Source organism: Halichoeres trimaculatus, unplaced genomic scaffold, assembly GCF_033239565.1.
Source record: "Halichoeres trimaculatus isolate MK-OKI-2021-1 unplaced genomic scaffold, fHalTri1.1 fHalTri1_scaffold_6, whole genome shotgun sequence".
Taxonomy (NCBI): domain Eukaryota; kingdom Metazoa; phylum Chordata; class Actinopteri; order Labriformes; family Labridae; genus Halichoeres; species Halichoeres trimaculatus.
The window spans coordinates 5,962,944-5,986,754 of NW_027437184.1; the positions used below are offsets into that span (position 1 = coordinate 5,962,944).

General features: G+C 37.8%; 1 protein-coding gene across 5 annotated transcripts in view; it reads left to right on the forward strand.

The window, feature by feature from the left end:
- rapgef6 (Rap guanine nucleotide exchange factor (GEF) 6) overlaps nt 1–23,811 on the forward strand; it is a 228,330-nt gene that overhangs the window by 161,276 nt on the left and 43,243 nt on the right. For 4 of the 5 annotated variants that reach the window (XM_074672524.1, XM_074672523.1, XM_074672526.1 and 1 more), the window contains 8 exons: nt 3,975–4,133; nt 4,821–4,973; nt 6,212–6,376; nt 9,452–9,559; nt 9,834–10,037; nt 14,301–14,409; nt 14,514–14,757; nt 21,702–21,713. In XM_074672524.1, the coding sequence (XP_074528625.1) occupies nt 3,975–4,133; nt 4,821–4,973; nt 6,212–6,376; nt 9,452–9,559; nt 9,834–10,037; nt 14,301–14,409; nt 14,514–14,757; nt 21,702–21,713 (1,154 nt within the window). The remainder of the gene's footprint in view (nt 1–3,974; nt 4,134–4,820; nt 4,974–6,211; nt 6,377–9,451; nt 9,560–9,833; nt 10,038–14,300; nt 14,410–14,513; nt 14,758–21,701; nt 21,714–23,811) is intronic. The other variant, XM_074672525.1, reaches the window with a different exon arrangement.

Sequence of the window (23,811 nt, forward strand, 5' to 3'; positions counted from 1 at the left end):
TGGAAGTGGAAACACAAAAACACATATTTTTCACGCTAATATTTCACACTTGATGTATGCTTTTCGAAGTTTCACTTGCAATGAGCACACATCCGCTCAATCAAAACGCTTGTTTTTGACATGTCACACACCAAAACATTCAACACGGCAGTCTGCTTGATTGTGTTTGTGTCCCAGGACTCGGTTCTTTATGACAAACTACATAAAAACTACAAAGACAACGATTATAAGGACGTTTAGAGGACAAAAGCTGCAGAAATTAAATATATGACACCTCCAAATTGTTCACAATTTTGTGAAAACTGCTCAATGGAAACTGAGCTTTTCATGCTTCACGTTCAGAGGCTTAAAGCGTCTGACCTGCTGCCCTTCGTTGCTCTTTCTTCTCACAGTTTCATGCTCCATCCGCTCTCCTTTACCTTTACAAAAGTATTAAAGCACAAAAGTTACTTTCAAGGACTTTTTCCAATAAAAAGTACAGCTTTATGAAGTACAAGGGGTCACGGCTTGTCACCTGTCACATATTCCGAACAGAAGAAACTGTAATTGAGTTTCACAGTGAGTTTGAAATGCTTAGTTTGAATAACTGCATTAAGAAACTAAATTTGAAAAGAAAGATCTGTAATTTAATTTACTGACTTTAAAAGTGTGTCTTAACCTGCTTGGAAATTTAACTCTATATATTTCTAAAAATCAATTTGCAATTTCATTTTGAACACTTCAGCTGCTAAATTATTCAAGTTGAACATTTTTATTTATAATCAAACTATTTAAATTCAGTTTTGTAGTGGTACATATCTCAGCCCATAGAGTCTTGTCTGATTAGCACAATGTAAATAGAAACTGGAAGAAGCACCAAAAGTAAGAGCGTATAACTCTGCAAACTGGGCTCAACACACAGTGATTATTAAAGAGGAAACACAGCCGTCAACCTCCGCTCTACCTAAAGCCTCTCCATGCACTGAAAGTGTTGTTTGCAAAGTCGCTGCAGAGTAAAAGCGCTGTCAATCACCTGAGCTGCTACACGGCTAATTAATTAAGTTACATGCCTGAGAAACGGGCGCTCTGTCATGGCTGTTGGGTTACAAACGGCGGCATTAGAACCGACAGGGTGACAAATGGTGATGAACTGCCAGGCGCTCCAGGAGGACGGGCCCTGACATACACGCTGGTACGGACGTCTGTGCTCCCATACTGTCTGTGTCGAGTCTGCTTGATGGACACGTCCCGACTCTGGGGACTTACATTGAAGGTCAGATAGAAGCACTTCTCTCCTCTCTGCTAAGTGAGTGGGAAAGGGTAGGAAAATAAAAAGAGTCTAAAGCGGTCCAGCGAATTAAAAAAAGGGGAAGAGGAGAAAATAAAAGATAAGGGAGCATCAGGGTAGCACTAAAGCTACACAGGATAAACTTTTCCTCCTTCATTTTATCTGAAAACATGAATCAGACAAATAACATTTTACTCACAGATATATTTGTGAGATAAATTCATATATACGCTGTCAAATTAAAGGAAGCGTCACAGAAACAGCCTCTCAAGGCTCCTGTGTTCATATAGACGCCGCCGTCGACCTCGGCTCCCCTCATTACCGTTTCATCACCGCTGAGAAATGCAGATTCTGAGTCTGACTGGAAGAAAAAGAAACTGATGAGCAGAGAAAGTGAGAATGTGCAGACTAAGAAAGAGCCAGAGAATGAAAAGCCAATGAGCAGGATGGATCAGTTTTAGTTTCAGAGGAAGCTCCAGGCCCGTCCGCCCTCCCTCCATCCGCTCGCACCGAGGATGAATGGCTGGGTCTATTATGCCTGCCAGCACCTCCTTTTCAAAGAGCCACCACTAGAGACACAATACCTCTTCACTATAACACCCATCCCTCACACAACCCACATTATGCTCACAATAAACTAAATGTCAAGGAGGGATACCAGGCTGTTTAAACCGTCGTTCTGAGGCAGCTGTGTAGGTCCAGTGCTCCTACTTCTTAATCCTGGACACCTCATGGATCCTACTAAACCAAAATAGCTGTATGCTCTTGGAAACTAGCGGTTTGATAGAGGATACCAGCTGATGGTAATGTTGAGTCACACGCTTTGACACTCTTTGGATTTACTAGAAACAACCGACCAAGTAGGCAGTAGTCTGGCTGCAGTCTCTACCCCACAACATCTGCAAAAGTTCAGCTTCCAGGTCTCGGGGTCAGACAAAACTGGGTTCACAGGTTTGGCCTGTGGGCCACTTCCTGAAAAAGGCAGAGGGAGCGCAACCTAATTTGCATATTCAGCTACTGAGGCCAGAACATCTTGCTAGGAAATACGAAATAAGCCATTACCACACGTAGCTGGGTATCTGGAAAACGCATCTATTTGTATGTGTTTAGGCCTGTTGTCCACACAAAACTTCAGTTTTACAACCAGAGTCAAGAGTTCAGAAAACTTGAAACTTTGTGGTTTTGTTGAGACTCTAGAAAACTGAGTTTTTGGTTCTCAAACGTCACCGCTAAATAATGGGGATTCATCCTGATTGGATGGGATGAGTTTACGTCTGAAAAACACTGACAAATATGGGTTTGGCAGCTTCAAACCTCACTCGCAGGCAAATTTGCCTATATAGTGCGTGTGGATGACAGTAGTTTACATGTGTACAAGGCTATAGATGCATCTGCAGCAGGCTTACATTAGTGATCCAAGTGTTTTGGGGGGGTAGAGAAATGCCACAAACTTATATTTTTGACATTAGAGATCTGCATCACATGACGTTTAAGCTGTTTCAAAAGCACAGGTTGTTACTCACCCTGACTGTTCTTTTCTTTACTGCCTGGTTGATGTCTAGAAGAGGAATCAGTTAAAAACAGACAAGAAAACCAGAACCAGTATAATATCTTACTATAGAGGTCCATTTTTATTTACTGGATTTGGTGTGTAGAAATACACTTTTATTTTTTATTTTTTTAACTATATATTTTTGCTTTATTTACATGTCTTAGTTGCCAATATTATTATTATTATTATTATTATTATTATTATTATTATTATTATTATTATTATTGTAATTATTATTATTATTATCATTACTATTATTTTATTTATTTTATTTTTATTTTTTATATTATTATTAAGACTATTCTTCTTCTTCTTCTTCTTCTTCTTCTATTTATCATTATTATTATTATTATTATTATTGTTATTATTGAGAATGGTAAACTGTTTTTCTCCACTTTAGTTTGTTAGCTTTTCACTAATCTATTTTATTTAATCATTTATTTATTTGAATTTATTTTTTTATTTCATCAATAAATACATATGTATGCCTTAAAATTCAAAGCCAAAAACTGAAAAAAAGAGGAATGGAAATATTAAAAGATTATCTAGCAGTCAAATTCTGGATCACGCTCCCCTTCTTCCAGAAGCAATTGTGTTTCTGAGAAAGTTGCTGTACATCTATGATGAGTATGATCCTGTTCTCGTCATGAGAAACTTTGGGTACGAATACTATTGAGCAGAAGTACACCAATTTCCTTTTTCTTCATCTTTCAACTGGTACAACCCAATAAATACAAAAATGCTTCTATAGAAACATGGCTTCCATGACGGCAGCCATTCTGCTTTTATGCCTATTTTAAGAGAAATGAAGTTGGATAGATAAGGGCACTCATAAAACAGAGTAGAGAAGAACATGTGTTTGAATGAAGCACAACTTTAACCTCTATGTTTGTGGCAGTGCCCAGCATTTTAACAACATTTTCACCCATTTAAGATGTTGATTGTGTCTGAGCTTCATACTTCAGTGGTCAGTGCATTGGTTGTGGGTTAGATTCCCAGCCTAAACCTTTGAGACATGTCCCCACCCTCATCTTACCATGTTCTTGTCTCTTGATAAAAGATCATATCATCTTTAGAAAAAAGTATATGGAGAGAAGACTGTGTGATGCTTTTTTGTGGTTGATAATTTAAAACAAGTCGTGTGTCTGTCTGCAGCTGGACCACTGGTATGTTATCCTGAATGGGGCTGTGGAGATCAGCCATCCAGAGGGGAGGACGGAGACTCTTTGCATGGGCAACAGTTTTGGCATCTCGCCGTCACTGGACAAACAGTACATGGACGGAGAGGTTCGCACCAAGGGGGACGACTGCCAGGTGAGGAAGAGGAAAAGTCTTTCTCCATTTATATTAGCAAAACTTTGTATGCATTTCTCTCCAGAAACTGCTACAAGTGCTGAATCTTTGTTTTTTCTTTAAATAGCCAACAAACTGTACTCGTGATAATGTGTTCATAGATGAATTTGCAAACAGCCCTGAAGATTTTTCACAGAAAGTTGATCTAAGAAGTGAAGTTCAAGAGTGCACAAAGGTAGAAGAGGCCTTGCATGTTCTTGTGGTTACAGCCCCTCAGCTCAGGCCAGTTCCTCAACTTTGCTTCCTGTCTTAAGCAGAGGAAGTTGCAGAGGTAGAGCTCAGTGAGAGAAATGCAGAATTGATGAGTTGGTTAAAGAAAGCACGGCGAGCGACAGCGCTGCAGGATAGACGAGTTATGTCTGTGTTTTCACGAGGATACGGTGTGTTAGAGGTGAAAAGGTTTCTTCTTCTAAATGGCTGGAAAAGGATTTAGACAACTTTATTTGCACTTTATGTGACCGTGCTTAGTTAGTGTGAGAAATAGCTCGCGTTGGACCTTCCTTCCTCCATCCGTCCATCCCTCCCATGCCTCTCTCTGCCGCCGCTCATGCCTTCTCTGTGCGGTTGTTTGAGTGCCCGTTACTGGTGCCCAGCAATGTTTTGCTCTACTACAAATTCATCCGCTGTCCTCATGTCGTCTTCGACCAGTTCGTCTGCATCGCCCAGGAGGACTACTGGAGGATCCTTAACCATGTGGAGAAGAACACGCACAAGGTGGAGGAGGAGGGGGAGATCGTGATGGTGAAGGAGCACCGGGAGCTGGATCGCAGCGGGACCAGGAAAGGGCACATCGTCATCAAGGTTGGTGGCTTTAAGTGTTTTGGTGTTCAGAGTGAAACTGTAGCTCAAAAATAATGTTTTGCTGTTTCAAAATTCCTTAAATATCAAATATTTTTTGTTTTGGATCTGACTCAACCTCTTGCAAAGATTAATAAAGATCTGCGTCATTTTTATTGCTACAAATTGCAAATCCAGTGTCAGAGGAAATTCAAACATGAAGTTACGACTTGATATAGAAGTAGATTTGACCTTTTAAAGACCAAAAACTGAGTCAGGGGATTCAGAGGAAGGAACAAAAACACCTGCTAAAATGAATCTTCAAATCACTCCAACTTTTCAAATCACGAAATCAACTTATTCTTATCATTTTGTTGGTGTAATGAGCACTAAATTGTTACAGATTGATCTGGATTCCACCTCATTATGAATCGATCACGCCTCTGCTCACAGTATCTCACAAAAACATCAATGTAGCTGCTCCTTGTGTTTTCACCTCATTGTCTAGAGGCACAGTTTGCACTATTAGAGTTTGCCGGAGCATTTTCTCGCACGCCACAGTGCAAAGCGCTTCAAGGCCTTTTGATCTCCCTCCCCGAGCCTCCAGAGGCAGCCAGGTATTGATCGGATAATGGGCCTGAATGATTCTCTTGGCCACCGCTCCGGCGAACAGGCTGTTGGCTCCAAAACACATCCAGTGGAGATGAGTCAATTCACAAGTGTTTGCGTTTCCGCTTCTGTTTTCGGCTTTGGTTTGTGTCCGACTAAAGTGGAAGCCTTTAGTTTCTGTTCCCCATAGGATGAATCGTTTCCCTCCAGAAAGCTCTGCGCTCAAACGTTAAGTGAAACCACAAGATAGTTGCACAAGTTTTATGTGACTTGGACGTTGCTTGACTTCTGTTGGTAAATAAGAATGAAAAAGTCTGGAGAAAGTAAAAGAAATGGTTCACTCGGTGTTAGCTGTGTGTCCTCATGTGTCCTGTGTTTTTATTGAAGGCTGACTGAAGATTAGTTCGATAGCTGCGTCTTTAAAGTTTATGTCCTTGTCACTTTTATGATTAATGTGGACATAATAATATGTAAATTAACGTGCTCCTTTCCCTGCCAGCCTTACCGTGTGTGTGTGAGTGATACTCTGCTCACGTTGTGAGTGTGTCGGTGCAGATTATGTGTCAAACTGTCTCTCGTCTGAATTTATGAGCTGGCCCCGTATGTTCTTCCTCTATCTTTACGTGTAAGCATGTGTATACTTTCACCCTCAGGGGACCCCCGAGCGTTTGATCATGCACCTGGTGGAGGAGCCGTCAGTGGTCGACCCCACCTACATCGAGGACTTCCTGCTGACCTACAGGACCTTCCTGTCCAATCCAATGGATGTCGGCAAAAAGCTGCTGGAGTGGTTTCAGCAGGACAGCCGGAGGGACACGGTGAGATTTAAGTGCTTTCAGATGGAGGTTTTCACATTTTGAAGTTTGTGCTTTTAAGTGTGTGTGTGTGTTGAAGTAACTCCACAATTAAAGTCAAGTTTGAAAGGATGATGTTTTATTATTTACACGATCGTAAATGCAAAGTCTTCACAAAGGCATCTTATTGTCACTTCAATGCCTCAAACCTTGGGATCTTATTTATCAAAGAGGTTCATGGATGAAAGAAAAGTACAAGCAAAGTTGGATTCATATACAGATATACACTCACCGGCCACTTGGCATAGATTCAACAAGGTCCTGGAAACATTCCTCAGAGAGTTTGGTCCATATTGACATGATAGCATCACACAGTTGCTGCAGATTTGTCGGCTGAACATCCATGATGAGGATCTCCCGTTCCACCACATCCCAAAGGTGCTCTATTGGATTGAGATCTGGGGACTATGGAGGACATTTGAGTACAGGGAACTCATTGTCATGTTGAAGAAACCAGTCTGAGATCAAGGTTATAATAGTTAACTAAAACAAAACTAAAAACAAAAACTAAAATTTAAAATACATTGCAGTTAACTCAAACTAATAAAAACTAGAAAAGAAAACAAAAACAATAAGTAAACTAAAACTGTATCTTGTGTTCACAAAACTAACTGAAACTAACTAAAATTAAAGACAAAATGTCCTTAGTTATAGTTTTTGACAATATTAATAGCCTTTAGGATTTAAATTAATCCGACACATTTTCCCAACCTATTTTTCAACAGTTTTCAGCAGTTGTCAGTGCCGTACGGCAGCATCATAGCGGTGTATAGGGACGTGCTTGTTTACTGCACTGACTGGCTGTGCGCTGTGCTGCAACAAAACGTAGTGTAGCAATAAATCAAAGCATCTGTAATAGTTTAAATTTCATGTGAGTCTGACTTTATTGTTACAGAGTCCAAGTTTCCAATTATTTAAGTTTATATTATATTGTTTTATATAATTTATGTTTATATTATTTCCATTTGATTAATGTTAACATTATTTTTAAATAATTTATGTTTTTATTTTTTATATAAAGTTTATATTATTTTCTTGTGTTTTTAAGGCAGCAGCCAGTAGTTCAGTATCAGCATTGACTGAGCAGTGAGCACTATGTTGGACTTGAAAATAAACTGTATTACAAAATATTTACTCTGACCTTTTTGAATCCTGCACCTTGTTAATAAGGTATGAAAAAACTACAACTAAACTAGAACGAAGCCTTGTTGCAAAAATCAAAACTAAATAAAAACTAGAATACCTGCTCTAAAACTAATTAAAACTAAACTGTAATGGAAAAAAAAATCGTCAAAACTAACTAAAACTAAACTATAATGACAAATCCAAAACTATTATAACCTTGTCTGAGATGATTCCAGCTTTATGACATGGAGCGTTATCCTGCTGGAAGTAGCCATCAGAAGATGGGTACACTGTGCTCATAAAGGGATGGACATGGTCAGCAACAATACTCAGGTAGGCTGTGGACTTTAAACCATGCTCAGTTGGTACTAAGGGGCCCAAAGTGAGCCAAGAAAATATCCCCCACACCATTACACCAGCAGCAGCAGCCTGAACCGTTGATACAAGGCAGGATGGATCCATGCTTTCATGTTGTTGACGCCAAATTCTGAGCCTACCATCTGAATGTGGAGCAGAAATCCAGACTCATCAGACCAGGCAACGTTTCTCCAATCTTCTATTGTCCAGTTTTGGTGTTGCTGTGTGAATTGTAGCCTCAGTTTCCTGTTCTTAGCTGACAGGAGGGTCACCCGGTGTGGTCTTCTGCTGCTGTAGCCCATCTGCCTCAAGGTTGGACGTGTTGTGTGTTCAGAGATGCTCTTCTGCAGACCTCGGTTGTAACCAGTGGTTATTTGAGTTACTGTTGCCTTTTTATCAGCTCCAACCAGTCTGTCCATTCTCCTCTGACCTCTGGCATCAACAAGGCATTTTGTCCCACAGAACTGCTGCTCACTGGATATTTTCTCTGTTTGGGACCATTCTCTGTAAACCCTAGAGATGGTTGTGGGTTAAAATCCCAGTAGATCAGCAGTTTCTGAAATACTCAGACCAACAACCATGCCACTTTCAGAGTCACTTAAATCACTTTTCTTTCCCCGCAGCAGATCGTCGTCTTCTAATGTACAAGTAAACACACCCAGAGTTAAACTCTTTCATTGAATGAAGCTTGGGTTGTAAAGGTGTTCTTGTTGAAGGTTGAAAGCATTGATACTAAATCAAACTCTAATAACTGCTCTCATGTCCCTCTAAGTATGCTTTATGTTTGCTATCGACGCACGCTGATAAAAATTCCTGTGTTGTGGCGCTCATCACGTCAGGATCAATACGAGTTCAGCCTGCTCAGCTGTCCTTGAGCCCGGCAGCGATTTGTCCACGCCTGACACTCCCGTTGTCCATAACTGCTTTAACCTAAGATTAGTCCTGGACTGTCGATAGTCTTTATGTGGTTGTCATTCAGGATTATGATCTCCAGCTCTTTTAAACGGGGTCTAATCCTGTACAGGATGAACAGGGAGACAGTCACAGGGTGGAGGAAATGAAGAGAGGAGGTGTGGGAGATGAGGGAAAGAGTGAGAAGTGGACATTGATTGATGTTGTGTTGATGTATCAGATGCTACGCTGACCTTCTGGAAAGGTTGGGACGGTGTTAAAAGTGGTGTTATTTTGCAGAAATAACCCACCGAGGAAACTTTTTGCTTTCTCTTTTTATTCTCCTCACTTTAGATGATTAAACGCTTTCTTTACAGCTATGCATATGGTCATTATTTAGCCTCCCTGCTGTTCGCCATGTTTTACTTCCTCACATACTTTTCAGAAAATAATTACAGGAGTGGAATAAAACCACAGCTTTAACAAAAATCTGGACATTAAAGTCGATAGTTATTGAACTTCCAGCGTCTGAAGCTAGCAGTGTAGTTTGAGTTGAACTCTGAACTGTCTGAAAGAGTTTGCAACAGTTTTCTTGTCAGATGAAGCATGAAAATAACCCGTAACAGGAAATGAATGAGTGAGAAAAGCTGTCGATGTGTTTCACAGGTAACAAGAATAGTCCTGCTGTGGGTCAACAACCATTTCAATGACTTCGAGGGCGACCCAGCCATGACGCACTTCCTGGAAGACTTTGAGAGACATCTAGAAATGACAGTAAGATACAATTTCATTTTGTTACATTTTGTCTTTTATTTTGGCAGTTTTAATCCACAGCAAACATTTTAGACAAGAATAAGAGTCCCTAAAGACAATCAGAGGAGTAAATCAGATCAAACTGTAAGAGCGTTCAATCATTTAGATTCTCATCTGCAACCAGCTGCTTTCAAATCATCCTCAAGTATTTACACACAGCTCAGGAAACACAAAAGCTCATTGAAATGCAACACAGTCCAGCCCAATCATGTTCCAATTTTCTCCCCCTCGTCAGAAAATGAAGGGCCACTTACGGCTGCTGAACATCGCCTGTGCAGCCAAAGCCAAGTGGAGACAGATCACGCTGCAGAAGCCGTCCAGGGAGACGCCGCTCTACTTCAGCGTGCAGGGCGGCAGCGAGAGAGGGTTCGGCGTCTTTGTTGAGGCGGTGGAGCCGGGGAGTAAGGCTGCAGAGGCCGGGCTCAAACGAGGAGACCAGGTGAGAGTTATTCTTATTTAAAGGACACCACTTAATCATCTATCTACACATTTGAGTGATTCTATAATTAGAGGAACATTTCTAGTAAACAAAAAGGTGAGAAAAAAAAGTACTTTTTTTGTTTCATATTCTATTGGTTTACAAATAATGGAATGTACTTAATTCATTAGTTGGTAAGGTTAAGGTCTAATAAATTCAAAAACATTTCAGTAATAAAAACAACTTTTAGCATAATTTTCAACTGTGTTATGGACAAAAGTTGTGACTGTTTTTTCAATATAAATCCATATTATACTGAATTTGATGATGATGATGATGCTTTGATTTATTTCGGTCATGTCAGCACACTTATACAATATCACACATTTTCAATAGATCACATTGTACATGTCCGAAAGGGAAGACGGGAGAAGCAGAGCTTATCTAGTCCCGTCCCCATTTCCTCAATATTTAGTCTCCTCTTTTTCACATATCATCAGATTATTATGAATTTTGATTCCATTTACAGATGTATGACATAATTCTTGATTGTCTTTTAGTGTCCATATTTGATCGTTAATGTCCATCACTTGTCTTAAACATCACTTCGTTCACAGTCATTGTTTTGGAACATTTTGACCTTCCTGCTGTCTTACAGACCAAACAAACCCACATATTTACGTTTCAGCATTCTTCAGTCTTGACAATTTTGGATGGTCTCCCATGGAGGCCAGACACCAACTGCAACACCAATTTAGAGTTATTCAACATTTCTATGTCAGATTATGCTCACTAGAAATGTCCCTCATCATTTATCTCACAGTTTAGACGAAATTTAAAAGAATAATGGCACAAAAATCACAGTAACACAGCTGACATGGCAAGAAGAAAGGAAACCTGTCACTACAACTCAACATTTAGTGATGCTAACACAGTCGACATTTCCTCCATTTTTGTCCCTTGTGCTAATTGCAGACCTTGAACATGCCACCACCTGACCTCCATCACCTCATATTCCTGAACATTTTCTTCACAGTTTGGTCTTTTTAACATCTATAGTAAGAACATCAGAAAATGTTGGTAACACAGTTGATGAACAGTTAATGCGCCCCATGTACAGACGATCATTCTGATGAAATATTGATGAGGAGGAGCTGAAACATGACACACTTTCTTCAAGATTCCCACCAAAAAGAGGTCATGTGACTTTGAACTATTGCCGATTTATGTTTTTTTTTTCAAAGGGTAACACAGTTACACAGTATATATATATATATATATATATATATATATATATATATATATATATATATATATATATATATATAATTATATATTATATATTATAATTATTATTATATATATTATTATATATTATATTATTATACATATTACAATAGTTTTTAAAGCACCTTTGCCATGTTTTAATGTTTATTTTAAACAAGTAAAACCGGAATTAATTAACACAAACATTTATTCTAGAGTTAATTTTGAAGAGCAAACTTGACATTTGAGAAATCTGACAGATAATTAGATCTTTATATAAATAAATGATGGAACCTGTTAACTTTCTGTACTAAATGAAAGTGAAATATCACCCAAATGACCTACTGTAAAATTGTCATTGCTTGAAATAAACATTTGGTAAAATTGATAAGTAAACCTCATGGACATGGAATGAACCTGGGTCGATAAATAACAAACAAAGACAAACTGACAAGGAAGGAAGGAAGTGGGGAAGACTAAATACTCCAGGGAAAGGGAGACAGGTACACGCTCAGGTTGAACTCATGAGGTAATCACCGATGCGGGAGACAGGTAGGAAGAGGCAATCTGAAATGAGACAGAAGGAAAGTAACAAAATAAACAGGAAGCACAAGACAAGAGACACAAAGATGATTGAATAATAAATTTAGAAACTTAACAAAGCCTGTGGACATGACAGTTGTTTTTATTCCACACAAAAGATCAAATTAACGAGTTAGCACCAGGATTTGTCAAAAATGTACATTCATCCTGTCAACATACTGTGTTGTAAATTGGTCTTTTATTAGACGCTCAGAATAAACAACATCAGACTTCTGCATTAAGTCTTTTTTCAGATAAATGGGGGAGGTTTTTTTTTGCATGAAACTTCAATAATTAAATGTTTCCCAGCAGCAAAGCAAATATTTTGACCACTTTGTGTGAGGCTTTGGACGTGTGGTCAAAAAGTCAGCAGTTTTATTTCTATCATGCTGTGACAGTGTGGTTAATCTGCACACATCTATTCTGATGGGACTGAAGTTTGATGTTCGTTCAAGGCAATTATTCTTTTATATCTCAGTGTTTTTCACATTTAACACCTCCTCCTGTTTCACATGGACAGTCCCAAAACCCTTCACCTTGGAGACAGAGTTGTTGGCATCAGCATTATGAATATCAGATAAATAAAAGCAGAGTCAAAGAGAGGTTAACAAGCCCTCACTGACCTCTGTGCAGATCAACTGTCTCTTCAGTCATGTTTTTATGTTGGAGTGGCTCAATGGAAACCACTCGTCAGTGTGAGTCAAGGACTCAGAGACCCCTGCAAATACTTCTCAGGTCTGATGAGACAAAACTTACAAAGGACCAGATCTTCTATAACTCAGGGGTTGGGGATCATCTTTACAGGAGCAGATACTTTGAGCCTTATTGGTTTTATACAAGATGGAAAAGAAGTTGATAAAGTTAGACGTCAAGGTCTGAAGTTTACATGACCTCCCAGCATAGCAGGAACTTAAAGATCAAAAACATCAAACACTGCAGTTGTTTTGAGAACTAACTCCTTGTGGTAGCTACAAAAAAAAACTGATGTATCATGGTGCGAGGATTTTTTTGTTAAAAAAACATTTTTTTAAATTTAAATCTTTCATTATAGTCTTTGCTAATAAGTAATGTGTAATAAAAACTCACTTTTACAGGCTTGCTTTCATGTAATCTTACCCTTATAGTATTTTTTATTATTTACTTTATTTTGTATTTATTTATCTATCTTATAATAATTATTGTGTATTATTATTATCATTATTATTATTATTATTATTACTATTATTATTACTATTATTCATAATAATAATAATAATAATAATAACATTATTATTGTTATTTTATTATTATTATTTATTTATTTTATTCAATTTTTTAAGTTTATTATATATATATATATATATATATATATATATATATATATATATATATATATATATATATATATATATATATATATATATATATATATATATATATATATATATACATATATATATTAGTTAGTAGATTTTAGTGTATAAATGTGTGGTTTTAGGAGTACACACATTTTTATTTTTGTAATTTTAATCATTTGCTTAGTTGCTCAATGTTTTTATGCTTTAATTCCTCTCTTAGAACCTTTTATCTTTTATAGGTCATATGTGATAAAAACTCACTTTTACAGACTTGCTTTTATGTAATCTTACCCTTAAAGTATTTTCTATTATTATTATTTAATTTATTTATGTATTTATTTATTTATTTATAATAATCATTGTTTGTTATTATACGTATTATTATTATTATTATTATTATCATTATTATTATTATTATTATTATTATTATTTATTTTTTTCATTATTACTAATAATAATAATAACATTATTTTTATCATCATATTTTATTTTATTTTTTAAAGTATTTTTATATATATTGGTTGGGTTAGTAGATTTTAGTGTATTCCTTTTTTTTTAATACGAGTATACACATTATTTGTATTTTTGTTCTTTTGTATCATTTGCTCAGTTGTTTTTTGTTCTTATTCTTTTATCTCTCTCTCAGTACCTTTCTTTCTCTGGTGTTGAAAAAAGCAAACTAAAAATCTCAACAATCGGAAACATTGAAGAAGATTTCAATCGAGTCAGCACCTAAAAATCGTAAAAGAATCAAAAATCCCAGCCCTGTCTATAACATGATACAGAACTGAGACGTTCTTTCAGGCCTAAGTTAGACTGAGCTAAATAAGGGGGGGGGGGGTTGTTTCAAATTCAGTTGATGGAAACTCCTGCAGACTAAAGATGAATCTATTCTGACCCTGATTAATGCAAATGTTCATATCAAGACATCCAGCAGTCAGCCTCCACTGCCCACTTCCCCTTCTATGTATGCAGGGTGAACCACATGTTCCAGTCTGCATTCATTAACTGCTGCTAGACATGTGAAGCCAGGAGAATAAAATTAACACTCTGCTTTTCACAATTTGATCTTATTTTTCATGCATCTGTCTCTTTTCAGATCATGGAGATCAACGGTCAGAACTTTGAGAACATCTCCATCACCAAAGCTGTTGACATCCTCAAAAACAACACTCACCTCTCCCTCACTGTCAAAACCAACATATTCGGTAAGTAAATTCAGGATGCTTTAACGAAATCAATCATAAAGAGCACAATCTGCTTCAGTCAACATGATAACCGATTCCTCCTCTCTGTGGTTTCGCCCATCCAGTCTTCAAAGAGCTCCTCAGCCGGATCATCCACGAGAAGAAGAACGGCGGCCCTCACATCCCCAAGATCCAGGAGAAAAAAGGGAACCGCTTCTCCATCCCAGACCTTCCTGGAGACATGGAGTTCCCCACGGACCACAAGAGCACTCGAAAGATGAAGGCCAACACCGTGTCGGGAGGGAGGAACAAGATCAGGAAGATGCTGGAGAAGACGCGCTTCAGTATACTGCCACCCAAACCCTTCAGGTGAGGAGATGGTTATTGAAACTTGATGTATCAGATATATATTTCTTTATTGTGCAGTTTACACAAAAATAATATCATTTGTAGCCATAAAAAGAAGTTTCAAAGCTACAAAAACAGACTGGTCATTTCCAAATAAGAACATAGCAGACACAGAAAAAAACGTCACAGAGTGGAGCATTTAGCAACTAAAGAGCAAGATATATCTTAGAAGGATGGTGGCGACCAAAACAAAGCGAAAAATAATCAAAACCTCACTATGGTAGCATTATACTGCCAAAATTCAAGAGCACATATGAGATTAAAAAATGACATTTGAGAGCAAATATGGGATCGCAAACACATCTGTGGATTTTCTCTTTGGCAGTCTGGGGTGGGCCTAGCCGTCATCATCATATACCCTGATGTGATTGGCTACGGTCCTCGTCTCATATGATTGGCTGTGGTCTTTTGGTCATATAAAGTAAACAAGAAAGGGCGGAGAAACGTTAAATTCTCCTCAAAGATTCAAGAAGAATGGCATTGGCTTTTCAAACGCCTGATGTAAGCTATTTGATTTTAAGCCTTGCCTAATGCAAACCTACCTTTATATTTTGCTTAAAACTATACACTGCAAAAAACTGAAATCTTATCAAGTGTTGCGTCTTATTTTCAGTAGAAAATGTCTTTTTATACTTAATATGAGCCACATTCAACTAGTCAGTCCAGAAATATGTCTTATTTCAAGTTACTTAAAGACAAAAGATGTCTGAATTTCTTCCCTAAGCAAATTTGTCTTGTTCCATCAGCAGATTTTTTTACCTGTTACAAGCAATTCAGGCCGCATTTTAGTCTTAAATAACTTGAAACAAGAAATTTTTCTGGACTGACCAGTTGAATGTGGCTCATATCAAATAAAAACACTTTGCAGTGAAAAAGAAACAACCTGAATTACACTGCAAAAACCGAAATCTTATTATGTGTTTTTGCCTTATTTTCAGTAGAAAATGTAGAAAAATCAGACCTTTATTGACTTTAATCATAAGGGGGAGAAAACCTGAACTTTTCTGACTTTCAGCATCTCGCTATGCCTCTGTCATCTCACATCCTCTCCTCATATCTATGCGGAGCTCTCATCCAAAGAGTGCGCCGCTCTCACCCACAGTAGTGTATGAGCAGGATTTTTAATAACAAGCTTTGCCAGATCCCGCCTCTATAGACATCAATAGTAACGAACACGGACATTTTACAAATCTTCTCTCGTGTTTTTAATTGATTGGTCAAGCACTACAATTTTGTAATGTCCTAGAATTCAAATTCTTTATTTTTGGGACCTTAAGCAGATATGAGATTAAAATGTGATTATTTGATTAATTAATTAAAAATCCTGTAATTAATTAGATTAATTTTTTAATCACCTGACAGCACTGCTTTGCTCATAAGTTGAGTTAAGTAAAGTTGAGAAGTCAGTCTGGAATAAATCCTGAAAACTGACTGATGTGATGTGCATTTTTTGGCAGAATATGGCTCCTGATATAGTCTTTAGACTTCATCATCATCATCATCATCGCTTGACTTTTTCACTTGGTCTGGTGTTAAAAAGCAAACTAAAAATGTGGACATATCGAAGAATCGCCACATTCACCTGACCAGTCAGAAAAATGTCTAAATTCAAGTTATTTAAAGACAAAAATGAGGTCTAAGTTGCTTGTTACAGATTTTTTTTTTACTTGTTACAACCAATTAAGACCTCATTTTTGTCTGATAGCAACTTGAAACACAATTTTTCTCAACTGTCTAGTTGAATGTGGCTCATATAGAGTATAATAAGACAACTTCTACTTTAAATAAGTCAAAAACACTTGATAAGATTTCATTTTTTGCAGTGTACAGGCCAATAATTCAGATAGTTTCTTTTATAGTCAAAGAAAAAATCTCATATATGGATCTTATATGTGCTCTTGAATTTTGGCAGCTTAATGCTGCTAAACCATCATGCTTGGAAACATTTCTCTTCAGAAAGGCTATCTTCAGTTTCCTTTGCAGATTTTATGGGAAAAAAAGTCTACATCAGTTGAAAAGTTTGATAAATTATTTAGCTGTTCATAACTTCCTTCTGCATTCCCCAAGTTGCCAAAATATATTTCCGGCAGTAAAGGTTCAGCGGTGTGAATTCAGGTGGATTTAGCCTCACTAAAGAAACCTTTTGAGAATAATTCCACCGGCCCGAAATCCTCTCCGACTTTATCTGTTTGCTGTCTCTGCATCAGTTTTGTAGCAACCTGTGACCCTCTGCAGACAGCAAATATCGGAGGCGTGAGCAGAAACCTAAGCGTCTGTCTCTTTTCACTGCGCTGAACCATTTATTGCACTTAGGGAAGTGATAGAAAAGCACATTTCATCCTCCTCGAGTGGCAGTGAGAAGGGAGAGGCCATCTCACTGAACTTTTGCTAAACACTTACCTGTGGTAAATGGAAAGTGGCGGTAAACAGAAGTAACAGACCATCCTGTGTCTTACCGTCTCATGAGCATTACCGTCCAGGATTGGGTGCTTGTTTCACTCGTTTCCCCTCTTCAGCTGCTGTAGTGTCTCCAAAACTATAAAAGCATCATCATCATCATAATCATATAACCATTGTCGTTGTCATCCGTAACCATCCGTTGTACTCGCAGCATCTGGAGCAATCTGAAGCAATTGTGCAGATGGGCGCTCACATTCAATATCCCAGCCGTAACGTGCTGATACAGGCTTGATTTCATTTCATCACTTCATGCCTCTCCAGGCCTCATTAAACTCTGCTCTGTGTCAGTGTGCGAGCAGGAAGACGCTGTTCTGGCAGCGTTAATTACCAAACCAACCATCAGCACCGCACTCATGCTGTAAACCCACACACACAGACACACACACTGCCACGCGTGTCTGTGTCCCCTCACTTCACCTCTCCATCAGCTTCCAGCTCTGCAGTGATTACGCTCACAAAGCAACGCGGTTTGCATCGAAAATTGCTCTGAATCATAACCCAACGCGCCATCACGAGGGCATCGATCCGCCGCGTCCAAAGGCTCTCCTTTGTGTCCTGTTTATCGACCAAACAGGAGCTTCCATCGCTTTTTTATTTTGTTCGTCGGCAGCATTCAAACCCCTCTTTGGTTCAGAGGAATCGGAGGATGATTAAAGGCAGCAGAGATGAGAGGGCCGGTGTGGGTCAGCTGAGATTCATCGGTGCATTAAACTTTTGACGAGACACAACATTGTAAAGTTGTCTTTGAGAAGAGGAAAAGGAGCAGACTGATACACCCACACACACAAAAACACACACACACATACTCATCTCACTGTGATGTGAAGAAGCCACTGTCGCTGAGGTCCCTCTGTCTCTAAAATAACACCTCAGTGCTTTTCCTCACTTCCTTAAAAACACCCAGCACGTTAAAAGAAGCCCAGTTACCTTGTTTCTGATGCTCCTGCCTCTGCTGCCTCCTCTCTTGGCTGACATTGTTCTCCTCCTCAGACGAGGATTTTATTTGACAAGGACACACTGGCTATAAACCCACCGTTTCCCTGCCAAATTAAGATGTCCTGGCCTGCGTGTGCACTTTCACACACATCCCCGTATTGACCAGCTGAGGTGATTTACATGCTTCAGATTGGAAAGCAATAGACAGAGGTTTCAGCCTTTAGTCGGTTTGTCTCAGACGTCCCGCTGATTTAGTGAAGCGACGATAAAGAAGCTCCAGCACGTGCCCTTAAAGGACATATTTCTTATCTCGTGTTATAAACGACAGGTCATATCACTTTAATAATGTGTCAAGATGAGCGTTTGTGCATTTTACTGCCCTGCTGCCCCGCCTGTAAAAACAGATGTTATTACTTTAGCACATTTAATAGAGTTACTTTAAAACTTGTAAAAAGAAAGTTTTTGAATTTGCTGCTCTGTCTTTATTCACTAAAGTACTTTCTGTTTATCAATCAAAGGCACTCCAGTATCTTGTAGACGCTGTAGACTTTGAAGAATTCAGTATCTTATACCTTTGGCATGAAAGTTTACGTTTCTAAAATATCTACTGGCCTGAAACTTGTGGAGCTTCTTCTGACAAAAACTTTTGAAATCTCTTTTTAATTGGTGAAAAGCTTCTTTTTACAGTCACAACACTTCCATTCAAAGACAGAGACAGATATCTGAGCTCTCAGTAGGTGTGCTGTTGTCTTTTCGAAGGATTCTGATCTCAGATGTAAAAACTTAAAGCTCTTGTTAGGAACTTACAGAAGCTTAAAGCAAAAATAAAAAAAACCTGCTCCTTCAAAGCCCAACCATTGTGCGAGTCCACCTTAACATATTCCTAAATTTTTACACAATATGGTGCAATATTTTGAGTATTTTTATTCACTTAACATCAATATAACCTTTATATCCAAAATTCTAAAAAATATGTCTTGACGTATGTATGGAAGAGGACTAGGGCCACTGAAACAAAAATAAAATATGTCCAATTATTTTAATTACAATTTTTTCTAAGAAATAAGTAATAATTCTGGGATTAAACTCATAAACTCATTTTATGATTTAACACAGAAGTCTTTTTTTCTCAGAATTATGAGATTAAAGTCAGAAAATAGTAGTAAAAAAAAAATTACTTGTTTTTTTTTTGGCCCTCATCATCTGCCGTATAGCTTGAGACTGCTGTAGTGTTTCATGTTTTGTATTAGTTTTTATAAATTGTTTCATTATTTAAAATTATTTTTAGAACAATGTAGCAATTATTTTACGATGTGCGCCTTTTTTATTGATTTATTTGATTCATTTACTTATCTATTCCTGCACTACTTCTATGTACAGCACTCTGTTTGAGCTGTTTTTTTAAAGTGCTTTATAAATAAAGTTGAGTTGAGTTGAGTATAGTTTACCACAAGGATAAATTTTCTCAAAAGTGAAATAGACCTAAAAAAAATTAATAATAAAAGTGTGGGGGGTTTTTTCCACAATGATTTTATAAATAGAGAAATTGTGTCGCTGTTTCCCTTAAATTTCTAAATGGAAAAAGTTGCTCAATATTCTTTGAAATTCTTATGAAGTCTGTACTTAACTTGCTCTCTGAGATTAAGTCAATTTTGTAACCTGTAAAAAAAATACTAATAAAATGAAATAAATAGAGGTGCAGATTTGGCAAAGAGACAATATTACATTACATCAAACCATTACCAAAAATATGATCTAATTTATAGGTGTGCCAGATACTTGTGAAAGTACATATTCTATGAACAAAACCCAAATTATCCATTGAAAATGTGTTTGAAAATGAAAGAAAATCATTTTACTGAGTTGAAACTTCAGAAAAGAGGAACACGAATGACTTCCTGTCTTGTTTATAGTAAGCATGTCAAATGTTAGTGTAACTCCCAGATTTCATCTGCAAAAACAATGATCCATCTATCTTACCTGGTTTCAAATCTGCTGCCGATCAATAATGAATATTCAAACCGTAGCTACACTCAGCTCTGTAGAATTAAACAGTTTCCTCTTTCACTGATTCAAAATCTTTGCCCTTGAAAATCTAAAGAGGCTGTTTTTGCTGCTGTTACCACTTTATCTTTGGGCATTTGAAACACAGACACAGCCTTCAGTAATTATTTCACTGTTTTATAACCAACTTCAAACTAGAAACCAGCTAAAAAACTCCTCATTGGATCAGTTTTATTATTAGATTAATCAAAGAGACACATCTGCTGTCGGTGGTTAATGGAGTTAAATCAAAGCAGAAAACAGCTTTTGAAAATCTATTTAACAGCACAGCTGCATACGAGAGAACATGAGAGAACTCCAAGCTTCATCTTTTGTTTTTTTTTTTATACATTTATTGGCATCAGTTCGATCGTTAACTTTCATCAGGCAGTTTGTCAGAAAGGTCAGGAGGATCTTTGTTTCATTTTTTAGCCAATTAACAAGTTGTTACTTGTTCCTCAGTCCTGACATTTCTCATACGCTGCTTGCCTGATTTCATTTAATATTTTTACAAGTTCGACGGTATTCAGAAAGTATGGCTGGGACAATATTCTTTTCTCCCCATCCGATTATTTTACATTTTTTGATTCGATAGAAACTGCTATTATTCGATATTTCCAATTGCTGTCATTTTTAGATCACTTTTTTAACACTAAACCAAGTGTAAAAGTTGGATATTGATGATAATGTCAACAGAGTTTATCAGTCAGTTTTTAGGATTTTTCCACTTACACTTAACTTAATAAACAAAGACCAAAACGAAAGACTTTAATTCAAGAAAAAAAAAAAAATTTGGACAAAAAACACAATTTAAAAGCGTCAAACAAAAAAATCCTGATATTTCGTTGCATCAGTTTTTTCTCCCACCCCTATCAGAAGGGGAATAAAACATTTCCAGAGCAACTTTAACTCGACTAAATTAACAGAAATAGAATAGATAGAAACATTATTCAACAATCATTCTCATATTTTACATTTTGCTGCAAATTCAACATCATTACATGACATACATGACATCCGGTGCGTATCTTAGGTTCATTTTATCCTTCTTCTTGGAGGAGGAACACCTGATGAAACTTAACTCCTGTCATTATAGGTTTTCTATTTCCTTTTTGAAATGTGTCCTTCTATACGTCCCGTACTTTGCCTCAGATGAGGTCAAAAGTGGGACCCCCTCACAAACTCTGCTTTTATGCTGTGTGTGTGTTTTCTTTATGAATCTCTTCCTCACATTTTGCTTATTTATTTCAGCAAACCCGCTCCTGCTCTATGCTTTTATCGACCTTCATGTGTTTGTGTGTTTTTAAGTGTGTGTGAAAAGACACACTTCCTGACCCTGCTGCACTTATATCACTGCTAACCACCTCAAAAAGAGCTTTGCTTCTTTCTTTCCCCTCGTTTTGAGGTTTGGTTTTCTTTTTCACGCTTTTCAACGTCTCTTCCTGTTTGTCTCCGCTGCTTCTCAGGGGCCTGTTTGGGTAAGTCGTTTTTGTTGGGGCCTCTTGTGTTTCCTCACATCCTCCATCCACCTGAGTCCATCCGCAGACCTGTGCACAGCAGGCTGCTACACACACACACACAAACAGAGACACACACACTCCATGTTGACCTTCAGGAACATTTGTAGAGGACTGCAATTATAGATTTCATGCAAATTTCTTCACGCAAGAATCTCACTTTTCCGCAGAGTCAAGGTCATACTCGCTGTTTTCAGATTTGTGTGTGGAGCGGCAGTCTGTGTGTTTTCTATAGGAGGTTGCAGATAATATCAAGAGCGCATGAGTTTCTTACTGTGCTAAATCTAGAAGAAGGATGTCCCTGGGTGTTATTTACACAAAGGTTAAAATTAAACAGCTCAAAGTACATCAGTCTCAAGCTAAAAATCTCCCGGAGCTATCGCTATCTGTCGTCTTTTTACCATTATCCTCTTTCCTCTGTTTATTTTAAACCACCCTTTAAGTTATTAACCTTCTCCTTTCTGCTCTTTCACTCCTTTTATTGTCACATCCCTCCTTTCCTTTACCTCCTCTCCTCATTGTCGCTGCAGTTCCTATCGACTGGTGACTGGAAGATTACAGAGGCTTTGCTACAGCAGCACTCAGCTGTGTTAGTGGAAGCCCTGCATTACCGCACTGTGCTCAGTACACACTGTACAGACACTCTCTCTCTCACACACACACACACACACCTAGAGGGAAGCTGCAATTAGTATGCAGGAAAGGAAGAGATGAACTGTCTGTCTCAGACACTCAATTACAGACTGTGACTCAAACTCACGATGACAGCATATTCAAACGCCTGCGGTGTGTGTTTAACATCAGTCAATCATCACAGAATCTGAGCGCTGATCGTACATCAAATTACTTCCTCTTTTTTCTACCTCTGCAGTTTTTAGACTCTGACACTCACATACTCTAACTGTTAAAGATCTTGATCGTGTCAGACTGACAGCATTCTGCATGTTTCCCTCAAAATCAAACACTTCTGAGGAAAAATAGTTTAAGATGTAGGGGATAGAGGCTCAGTTTCACAGACAAGACTTAAGCTCAGTCCAAGACTAAAATGTAGTTTGAGCCGGCTTAACTTTAAGTCACTTGCACAGATTAATCTTAAAATAGTCATAGATTTAGTCTGTTCTGGATTAAACAAAGCCAATTGCAAAAAGGGGGATTAGAGCTACTCCAGGAGTTAATTTAAGTTTGTATTAATCCTGCAAAGAGGCAGGTTTAACCCTTAGTTTGTGAAAGGGAGCATACAAATGGTTTGGGAGCATGGAGTATTTGAAATATTTAAATGAAGACCATTATCCGCTGCAGAGGCCAGCAAGACGAACACTTGTGGGTTGGAGTAATCCAGTGAATCAGTTTGATGAAATGACTATCCGATGCAGGTGTTGTCACTTTAACTTGCTCCAGGACTTCATAGTCAGGGACTAACTAAAACAAATGGAAGCTACGCTCATGTAAGCTACTTAAATGACCCAGCTTTACTAGTCTGGCCTATTTATGGCTTAATATGTGCCTTGTCTGTGAAACTGGGCCTAAATGTTTTTTCAAAGTTTTTCTTGACTTTGAGTAAGCACAGTTAAACCTAAATGCCTCATCTTTTTACAGTGGGGCAAAAAAGTACTCAGTTAAAAGTGATATCATTTACTGAAAATGAATTTGAAAGGGATTTTTGTTTTTAGAGCTGATGGAAAAACCACTTCTTTATAACCTTTGTATGGTTTAAAAAGTGAATTAGTGGTTTTTACGGGCTTTAATGAATTTGTAGAAGTAAACACCTCTTACGACTGGAAGTGACAAGATTTACTGGTGTTTCTTCACATCACTTTACTTCTATCTCATGGACCGTCTCATGTTAGTGTTGTTGTATTGTAGTTGTAATGCCGACACATTCCAGTAGATGGCGGTAATTCACCTAAACCCGCCACCTGCATAGACAAACAGTGTTAGCGCTGTGCATTGTGGGAAACAATATGCCAGGTAGACTGGTCTGTTGCATACTGATAAATTTTCCTGGATCGGTTGGACATCAGGGATTTTTGGGATACTGCAGATTTTGCAAAATGTCTTA